The sequence below is a fragment of the Arabidopsis lyrata genome (assembly GCF_000004255.2).
Source record: "Arabidopsis lyrata subsp. lyrata unplaced genomic scaffold ARALYscaffold_6, whole genome shotgun sequence".
NCBI lineage: Eukaryota > Viridiplantae > Streptophyta > Magnoliopsida > Brassicales > Brassicaceae > Arabidopsis > Arabidopsis lyrata.
The window spans coordinates 19,839,036-19,849,455 of NW_003302550.1; the positions used below are offsets into that span (position 1 = coordinate 19,839,036).

The 10,420-nt window shown below is 34.7% G+C and overlaps 1 protein-coding gene across 1 annotated transcript; it reads right to left on the reverse strand.

Moving 5' to 3' along the window:
- Nucleotides 1-1,092: 1,092 nt before the first annotated feature.
- Nucleotides 1,093-3,746, reverse strand: LOC9310662 (putative methylesterase 12, chloroplastic). The gene is made up of 5 exons (XM_021023385.1): nucleotides 3,207-3,746; nucleotides 2,562-2,801; nucleotides 2,050-2,193; nucleotides 1,581-1,715; nucleotides 1,093-1,473 (listed from the first exon to the last, which is right to left on the reverse strand). The coding sequence occupies exons 1-5, from the start codon at nucleotides 3,462-3,464 to the stop codon at nucleotides 1,201-1,203; spliced, it is 1,050 nt and encodes a 349-aa protein (XP_020879044.1). The 5' UTR covers nucleotides 3,465-3,746; the 3' UTR covers nucleotides 1,093-1,200.
- Nucleotides 3,747-10,420: the final 6,674 nt, after the last annotated feature.

A 10,420-nucleotide genomic window follows, 5' to 3' on the forward strand; every position in this document is an offset into this window, starting at 1 on the left:
ATCTCTTCAATCAATTAGTAACTTATTGCTCAAGTCACTTCTACTTCAAGCTTACTCCAACAATACCAAAAGTTAATTTGAATCTTTGACAATGAAAACATTAAGTCAAAGAAAGAAATTAAAATCTCAGACCAATTTATAGTTCTTTTAAAATTCTCGTATGTAGGGGATTTTTAATCATCAGAAATTGTGAAAGTTATCGGCAATTAATGTAGGGTTTTCATCAGAAATTTTGGCTCCGCAACTGCGTCTAAATCAATGTTGGTTTTCGCATCATGTTTGGTAATTCATGTATGAAATTTGAATTTAAAAAAACCGATAGTTTGGAAGCTGGTTTTGAAGATTAGTAAGTAAGTAAGTCGTAATAGATACAATATAAAAATAATTAAATAAAAGCATAAAACTTCTGATAAATTTTTAAAATTGATAGACAAATGATGTTTACAGGAGATGTGCCTTTAGTCAAGTGGTTAAGTCAACTTGACTCCGCCTTCCCCACCGGAGTTCGACTCCACTAAATCGCGTTACTCCGCGTAGTAGGAATTGGCTATGGATCGGACCTTGTCGATCCAAAGATGTCAAAAAAAAAAAAAGACAAATGATGTTTACATGGCCCTGCACTGTTGAACTTTATTAATATCAGGATTAATCAAGTATTGCTATATAAAAAAAAATCACCCATCTTATAACAATTACATGAAATGTAAATATGGATTATATATTATGTATTATTTTTATTTTGTAGATTGCCGTGCATTTTTTAAAAAAAAGAGCGTAAAATTGCAAAAATTGATAATTTGGAAAGTTTTTTTTTTATATATAGAAAACCCTTATTTTTTATTTTTAACTATTTACCTAAAGTTCCTTTTGTTTCCTAGCCATTTTTTTTTTTGACATCTTTGGATCGACAAGGCCCGATCCATAGCCAATCCCTACTACACGGGGTAACGCGACTTACTGGAGTCGAACTCCGGTGGAGAAGGCGGAGTCAAATGGACTTAACCACCTGACTAAAGGCACATCTCCGGTTCCCTAGCCATTTATTTAATAAATTTTTAAGTTTTTGCCACTGAATGCAATTACTCTAAATAATCTCTAACAAGAATCTTGTTTCGTATATTAATCGTAAATAAGAATATACAAACGCGTATGAAAAAAAATGAAAGTATTATACATTCTGAATTCAAGATTTGTGTCTTTTTAAGGAATCTGAGCTATCTCAAGAAGGATCTTGTGAAGAGACTGAGGTTTAGAGAAGAAAGGGCAATGATCACTTCCTTTGATCTTAAAAACTGCTTCAGGACTATTTTCTCTGACCAGTTTCTCTTGAACGTCCGGTGAAAGAGCCAAGTCATCGAGCGTCTGAACATAGAATCTTCGACCTTTCCCATATCTTTCTGCACTAAGTGACAGCTTCTCCATCATGGGACCTAATGGTACAGGCCGCATCGAGATCGTCGACAATGCAATGTCCTGAAACATTTTTAAAACCGAAAAATTGATCACTTGTTGCATTAGGCCTATCTATAAAAACAGAACTTGAACCACTCTAGATTGGGGCTGTTGTTGTAAGAGTTTACCTTATTGGGTGACTGATTGAAGTACAAGCCTTTCATGTGTTGTTTCTCAAACATGAACCCCGTTGCGGGCTTGTCTTTGCCGTTTCCATAGATCAAGAACTGCGACTCTTTCATGAACCGTTCTGCTGAACCAAGCTGCAATGAAGACGGTGTCCAATGTGTGAGGGCAAACACAGAAACAAGGAATATTCACAAGATGAGAAGAGAGCTAACTACCGACTTTTTCATCAATTTGTATCCACAGGGTCGCGGAAACGCTTATTACATAAGTATTGGTTGCATTGAAATCAAATGACTCCACAACCAATGTTTTTGTCGACAATTTCTTATATGATTTCTAAACAAATCTATATCTTTTTGCAAACTGAGAAATGTAAATGTATCCTTAAGTTAATTATGTATCTTAATGAGATTAAGAGATCAAAATACGTTCAAGAAGCATGTGTAAATGAAATTTTGCTAGTGTTACCTCATCAGCAAAGACATCAAAGGGTCTTTGTCCATCAGTAACCATAGTTGCACATATGAATATAGCTTTTGAGATTTTCTCTGGAAACCGCTCTAACGCATACGAAACACATGCACCTCCAGTACTGTGACCCACCAGAATTACCTACAACAATCAACACTTATTGATTCACACAAGTATATTCAAAATGAAAAATCAAGATGACACTACAATTCACATTGAAATTGTAAGCCTTCCTTAGAAAACTCAAATGGAAAACGCCTTCCAAGAAACCGAGTATTTGATCTTACAATAACACACAAAAGATCGCATAACTTGATTTTATAGCCCTAGTCACAACTCTTCATCTGTCACAGCCAGACAGCCTATGGTAAATGCTTCCTAGTTCATATTACAAAACTGACCCAAATGTTAAAGAAACCAAAACATCTGAGGTTTAATGTAGTAAGACATTGACAGCTCCTTACAAGTTCCGACATATATCTAACTCTCTATATGGAGCATTTTCTAACCTTTTCTTCCTCGGGAAGACTTTGAAGGAGCTCGATCAACGGTTTTGAATATTCTTCTAAGGTGGAAACGCTATTCGCGTCAGTCATATTAAATCCAGAACCAGCCAGATCAACTGTAACAGGAGATAGTCCAGACTCTTCCAATGAAGCAATAGTTTTGTACCAACACCATGCCCCAAATCCTTCACCATGAACCAAAACGAATTTCTTAACCGTCAAGCTCTCCAAAAACTCAGGTACCTAAAGAGAAAAAATAATAACTAGCATCACTAAAACCGAACTTAAAAAATGTTTTCTATTCTCATAGTAACAAGTAGTGCCAATTTAAAAAAGCAATGACATTTAGAGAGTGCCAATAAAAACTTATTGCAATAACCAAAAGGAAGCTTCTTTTCTCCATCTTTGTCCTGATCACAACTTTTAAAAAGCAAAGCCACTAAAAGAACTTTTGAAAACACTTGTTCTGCTCTACTATACTTCTTTGGTCCCAACCTAATGTCAATATCAAAGTTTTAACCTTTAAACACTTTTGATCAATCTCCTCAAAATTACAGATTTTTCCTCTAAATCATTATAAAATAGGAGAACAAGAAAAATAGTTTAAAAATCCAAACTTTATCATTGTTATACAAAAAAAGGTTGGACCTGCTTGCTATTAGCAAATGGGTCAGAGAGTGTTCCTCTTCTAGAGCTAGTAGACCCGATACGTCTAGACATGGATCCATCAAATCTTTGAGAAACCTGAGCTTGATGAATAGCCATAGACAAAGCTTGTCGATGCAAACTCTCTTCATCAGCAAGCAACTTCCTCTGTGAACGATTCACTCTCTTGCTTCTGGATCCATCTCCTCCACTTCTGAGAACAACATCTTTCTTCTTCATGCAGATTACTCTGTTACCCATTTTTACAAATCCTTGAATTTAGCCCACAGAAGTGGATTTTATTGGAAATTCAAGAAGTTTCACGAGTTTTTGTCCATGAATTGAAAAGATCTTGACTTGGGGATAGAGAGGAGAGGTAGAGGAAGAAGAAGCAAAATGGTGTCATTAATTAGGAAGAATAAGGACGATTCAGATTTAAGACAAAGCAGCCAAAGAATGTTAATTGTTTCGTCTATTTGTGTGGGATATTTCATGGGTTTTTGATTTCTTGTGTGTTTCGACATTTTTGTTCTCATTATTATTACTATAAACTAATGAGAACAAAAAATGTAATAATTATATTAATCTTTGAAGATTAAAATAACCATTATATTAAACTTTTGTTGTAATGGTTATTTAAATCTTCAAAGATTAATATAAACCTTGAGTGATAGTTTCATTCACTCTCGGCATTTGAAGATTGTTTTTATAAAAATAAAATAAAATGAATTGAGTTAAATTGTTACACGCACTGGACCATTATGAGATGATGCATTTGGAGATGGAGATGGCCAAGATTATAGATGGCTTATGAGTTTTTTTTAGTTTGTAGTTAAAGGTCTTGTACTTTTGTTCCATCATCTAATGTGAGAGGATTAGGGATTCCTTCAATTTTGACCCAGAAAGTCATGCTATCAGGGAAAGAAGTTCCAATGTGAGGTTTCCACCTTTCAAGAGCAAAAGACCACTTGTTAAAATGACAAGGACGTTTGTTGAGGATCTTTTGCAGATCTGCTTCTGTCTCAAAGAAGCACTGGAATCGTGAATCACCGAGAGAGACTCCACGGACCCGTCCTTCAACATCCCATATGTGCTCTTTAGGGAGAAGAGCTACCAAGGCTTCAATACTGCGTCCACCTTTATGGAACATTTGCCCTACAAGGCTAAGTTGGAGATGGGCTAATAGAGCTGTGTTATCCACTTGGGGGAGAATCACCACATCATTTTCATCCTCAAGCTCAAAGACAAAGGGAGCTTGCTTTGGGAGGAGATTCCCTTTACCAGCTTGGTCTTTCTTTCTTTGACATTGTGAGAGAAAAAATTAAACAAAGAAGGACAGATCTTAGCTTAAAGCTAGAAAGAGTGAGAAAAAAAGCAAAGAGTCTCTGCTTTTGTAGGAAGATCGTCAGGGGAGATGAAGATCTTTCTTCACATTCAAAAGAAAACAGCTTGAGGAGAAACCCAAGAACTGTGAAGAGAGAAGACAGGGCCTTTGACTGAGAGGGTCAAAGATGAAACCATGTGGTTACCACTTTGAGAAAATGCAGGTTGCAAAGTGAAGGCATGTAACAGAGAAAAAGACAGATAGAAATCTAACGGGAGGAGCCAGGGGAAGAAGAGGAGAGGCTAGCCAGGGAGAAAACCATTGGAAGAATCTCAGGGAAGGGAAGCTTCGACTCGACGAAAGAAAGAGCAAAAACTTCCGAAAATAGCTAAAAAAAGTGGTTAAGATCTATAAATTTTGAAACTATTTATTTCTTTCAGGTTTTCCGAGACTCGTGTCTGGGAGAGTTGTTTGAACCAAAGTTTTTGAACAGGGAATAAATGATTAGAGGAAAGATAAAAATTAAATTTATATTAGTCATTTTTTCCTTCATATTTTGTGACTTATTGGTTTCTTCAATGAAAGATAATATAAAATGTATTCATTAATTTTAGTTTTAAAGTTATAACAAATAAGATATGTAAGTCCCACACATGGCCGGTCCTAGGCTAAACCCCCGTAAAGCAAGGGTTTTAGGCGCCAAAGTTTATTAAGTATTTATGGGGCATCAATTTCTGGTAAGTTGCGGTGGTGCAGTGGTAATCTGTGCTTTTATGCTCCTTTAATGTGACGAGTTCGAACCATAGATTTGCATTTTTTTTTGTTAAAATAAGAAAATTTAGTTTTTGTTAATGGGCTAAAAATTTTCTTTTTGCTTCAGCCACTAAATTCATTTGGCCCGGCCCTAGTCCCACAGAAAGATAAATTATGCTGACATGGATTCTGATGTAGACAGTTAAGGATTTCCTCCATTGAGAGTAGAGAAGACTCCTGATATTCCTTGTGTTCACTTTATATAATCTATATATATAATGGGAGTCATATATATATATATATATAATCATCTACGGTGTCCACATCATCATCCAAGTCATCATATTTTAATTTTGTGTGGGCTCAACATATTTTATTTATTAAAACAAAAAACATTAAAACTATAAATAATGGGAGAGTTGTCTCTCCATCAAGGGTGTCCACATCATCATCCAAGTCATCAAGGGTCACTACACAAAACAAGAGATGTCCAATTGGAAGGAAGAGGCTTAAGGAATGAAACTCAAATAGAGAGGTAGACATGCATTTGTAAAAAAAACATTTTAGACAAACTCAAATGCAGAGATTCCTACTAGCTCTGTCGGATCATTTTAAAACAATGCAGAGACATCTCAGTTGAAGAGTTACATATGTTATATAAGAAAATGCTCTAGGGAATGGAGGAGAAGGGTAATACATTTATCGGTTATCATATCTTTGGTTCATGCATATGTGATGTTTACATCTTTATATATTGGTTCTGTTGTCTCTGGACAGGTCTCTAATCAGTTAAAAGAATCTTTGAGGGATGTGAAAGAACAACTAACGAAGTTAGAAGCCACAAGAGAGGAAGCTGAGACAAAGAACGAAACTCAGACACTTTATAAACCCATACATGATTATCCATGTAATAGGATCATGCATGCATCTATCTAACTACTTCAATTATACCAAATTCTCAAGTACTCATTTTATGGCGTATGACTCTTTCCTTAAGATGTAATTTGAACATGCTAATTACTCATTATAGTATACATTTATCATCAAATATTTTACTACTAACATGCTACAACTTATCATAATTCTCTAAACCATGAATTATATGTCATATGATTCTCTCCTTCAAGCATACAAATCAATTATATAAGATATAAACCAATATGATTCGAGTCTATACAAACAAATGTTAGACGATTCAAGTTCATATGATTCAAATGCATAACATGCTAAACAATCATTTGTGCCTAACCTCAAATATATGTGTTGGCTTGGCTGATAGACGGAAGATATAATAATTTTCGATGATTCTGTCACCGGACCTAATCAATTTGAATTAACCACATCAAATTAGAACCTGAGACTTTAACCTTTTGCATAAACAAACCAGATCATTACTCACTCATGATTTTAGGCACTTACTTTGATTCATATTATTACGGTACATATTAATAGAGTATAGATTCATCTGAAACCAAATCCTAACTATTTTTATTTTTTCGTTTAATATTTGCATAATCTAAATAGTTTTATACTAACCTAAACGAATGATACATGAGTTGTCATATAGGTGTTGTGTTAAACTCACATCACATGATTAATCTCTATCTAATGACCGCCAATAGCAAACCGCCACATGATATCTTTAAGCTTAAACATAAGCTAAGTGCAACCTATGTGCACCCAACCTACCACTATACGAAAAGTTAAATACGAGAAAATATCAAATCAACTCTAAATCTTATCACTTAATTATCAAAATCTCATAAATCATATGATACCACTCATCAAATATTTAGGATTTTAATAGATGTAAATGAATTTATAAAATCAAATTTTCAGAATTTCAATAGATGGACGTCTTCGCTTGGGGTAATATGTGAGGCAAATTCTACTATGATCGATGATGGAAGTATCAGCACTGTGATTGACACACTCCCGATGAGTGGTGCCATGATTTTTAAGCAGTTAATTTAGGTGGATGCTTGAGTCTCACGTCGTCACCGAGAACACCATCATGGAACCTGTAATCTCAACACCTAATACCCTTCCAATCATCTCGTCTTGGCATCCCATGGTTCATTGCATATTGTAGGTTTTCGAAAGAAGAATAGCCATAACAGTAATGTCATTATTAACTCATTGTGAGTCAAATTATATTCTCATTAATTAGAAATGTAAACATATGGTTTCTTTATATACATGATCATAATAAGGAGACTTAAGCTAAAGGAAACTTAAATCTACCTAATTACATAATTATATGTTAATACACCCCCCTCAAGCCGAATCATCCTTAGGTAAGAAGAGGCTTGACACAGACAATCGGTTGAGTATGGAGTAGAATGGACCCGGATGCAAGGCTTTAGTCAAAATGTCGGCAAGTTGATTATTCGTAGACACATGGAAAACCTTCATAAAACCATTCTTCACTTGATCACGGGTCGTGTGACAATCTATCTCCACATGCTTGATACGTTCATGAAATACTGGGTTATTAGCTATGTGCAGAGCCGACTTATTATCACAAAAGAGCTTTGGCTTAGTAGTGACTTGTATATGAAGATCCTTCAACATCTGACTGAACCAAAGTAGTTCCTTTGTTGCCACAGACATACCTCTGTATTCAGCTTAAGTACTGCTACCACTCACTGTTTCCCGTTTCTTGGACTTCCATGAAATGAGAGAATGACCAAGAAAAGTACAAACACCAGTAACACATCGTCTAGTATCCAAGCAGGTTCCCCAATCAGTATCTGCAAAACTATTGAGGCATAACTCTGTCGAAGCAGAGTAAAATAATCCCTGGCCTGGATTATTTTTCAGATACTTGAGAACATCATGAGCAGCATGAAGATGAATGTCAGTGGGACATGATAAGAACTGGCTCAGTTTATGAACTGAAAATGTAATATCATGTCTTGTTATGCAGATATACAGTAATCTACCAATAAGCTCTCTGAAGGGTCTTCCATCTTCAAGTAATGTACCAGTATCTTTGGTGAGATTGACTTTAGGATCCATAGGAACAGACTTTGGTTTACATCCCAGTAAACCAGTATCAGCAAGAAGATCAAGACAATATTTTCTCTGACATACTGATATTCCCTGAGAATTCCTTGCAATCTCTAATCCCAAGAAAAATCTAGCTGGACCAAGATCTTTTATCTTAAACAGTCGGGCTAAATTGATCTTAATAGAGCTAACAGACGCATCATCATTGCTTACTATTAGAATATCATCTAGATAAACCAGTATGGTTATGAAAGATGTACCTGTAAGTCTGACAAACATAGTTACGTCTGCATATGATTGAGTGAAGCCATTATCCAGCAGTGCTTTAGAAAGGCACTTATACCACTGTCGAGAAGCTTGCTTCAAACCATAGATAGACTTGTGTAATCGACAAACTGGATTTGGTGGAAGTTCTGCAGACGTTGTATATCCTTGAGGAAGACTCATGTAAATTTCTTCTTCTAATTCACTATGCAAAAAAGCATTAGTAACATCCATCTGAGTCAGACTCCAGCCCTGTTTAGCTGCTAAACCAAGTATTAATTTCACACTAGCCAATTTAGCTACAGGAGAAAAAGTATCAATGTAGTCTACTCCCTCCTGTTGTGTGTATCCTTTAGCAACTAAACGAGCCTTATACCTTTCAATGCTACCATCGGCATTGTATTTAATAGTGTAGACCCATTTGTAGCCTACTACATTCTTACCAGGAGGTAATGAAACCACACTCCATGTTTTGCTTACCATGTTCTCTCTCTGATACCATATTAACTCATTGTGAGTCAAATTGAATTCTCATTAATTAGAAATGTAAACATATGGTTTCTTTATATACATGATCATAATAAGGAGACTTAAGCTAAAGGAAACTTAAATCTACCTAATTACATCATTATATGTTAATAGTCATCCCTTTGTAGTCTATTTGAGATCCTGATTTTGATTGATTTATTTCAGGTCGCTAAAAAAATCAAAAATTGTACCATTTTGCTGGTCTTTTTGACAAAACATGAACACCACAATGTAAAAACTCAAAAGGGGATTAAAACATTAACACCACAAAAATACTTGTAAGAAAAAACTTTAAAATAAAATTTATGAAGTTACTTTCCATTTCTTCTACAATCAGTCAAATATTATTATTTGATTTTCGATAAAATTTTAATTTTACTTTTCATTTTTGATTTTCATAATTTGTATTAATTTTTATTCAATTAATTTTTTTCACATGTTTCTAAATTGAGAGTAATCCAATGTAATATATTATATTAAATAGTTAAGTGTTAAATGAATTATAAGCTAAATTAATTGGGTTAATCCATGAATCTATCAAATTTAAATAGATCGGATCAACATGTAAATTCATTTCTTTTGATAGGTTATATGGTTAAATATCTCGACCCATCACTATGAAAAATGTTACAGTTTATAATCATATTGTAGGGGATAATTGCTGAATTAAGTTTTGTAAAAATTTGGCAATGTTATTAATAATGGTTATTGATATATCATGGTTTTTACGGTTTTTAATCATAATATATGTATTGGTTTTAGAGTCTTTTTATTATTTCTCGAGTTTTTTTAGAGTCTTTTCAGGAATTTGGAGATAAGGGAGCATTTTGGAGCAAACCGAGGAATAAAGGCTGAAGAGACGAATTTGGAGTCAGACAAAGATGAATTTGTTAGAACAATGTATAGACATCTCAGTTGAAGGAGTTACAGAAGTCATATAAGAAAATGCTCAAGGGAATGGAGGAGAGGGGTAATACATTTATCGGTTATCGTATCTTTGGTTCATGCGTATGTGATGTTTACATCTTTATATGTTGGTTTTGCTGTCTCTGGACAGGTCTCTAATAAGTTAAAAGAATCTTTGAGGGATGTGAAAGAACAACTAAAGAAGTTAGAAGCCACAAGAGAGGAAGCTGAGACAATGAAGAACGAAACTCAGACTCTAACGGCTGATGAGATCAGGAAGCTGAGATGAACATTTAGACAAGGCCATGAAAGAGAGATTTCTTGCGCGCCAAACATGACAAAAAGTGCATCTTTGAATATATATTTCCATCCTCAACCTCGGAGTAATATTCTATAACTACATATACACATGCATCTTTGTCTACATTCA

Bases quoted from the DNA above. Each gene is read 5' to 3' on its own strand.
- LOC9310662 (XM_021023385.1), bottom strand. From the start codon at position 3,464: ATGGGTAACAGAGTAATCTGCATGAAGAAGAAAGATGTTGTTCTCAGA. The intron at 2,802-3,206 runs GTCCAACCTTTT...TTTTCTCTTTAG, and splicing joins CATTTGCTAATAGCAAGCAG to GTACCTGAGTTTTTGGAGAG. The intron at 1,716-2,049 runs GTAACACTAGCA...TCTTCATTGCAG, and splicing joins TTGATGTCTTTGCTGATGAG to CTTGGTTCAGCAGAACGGTT.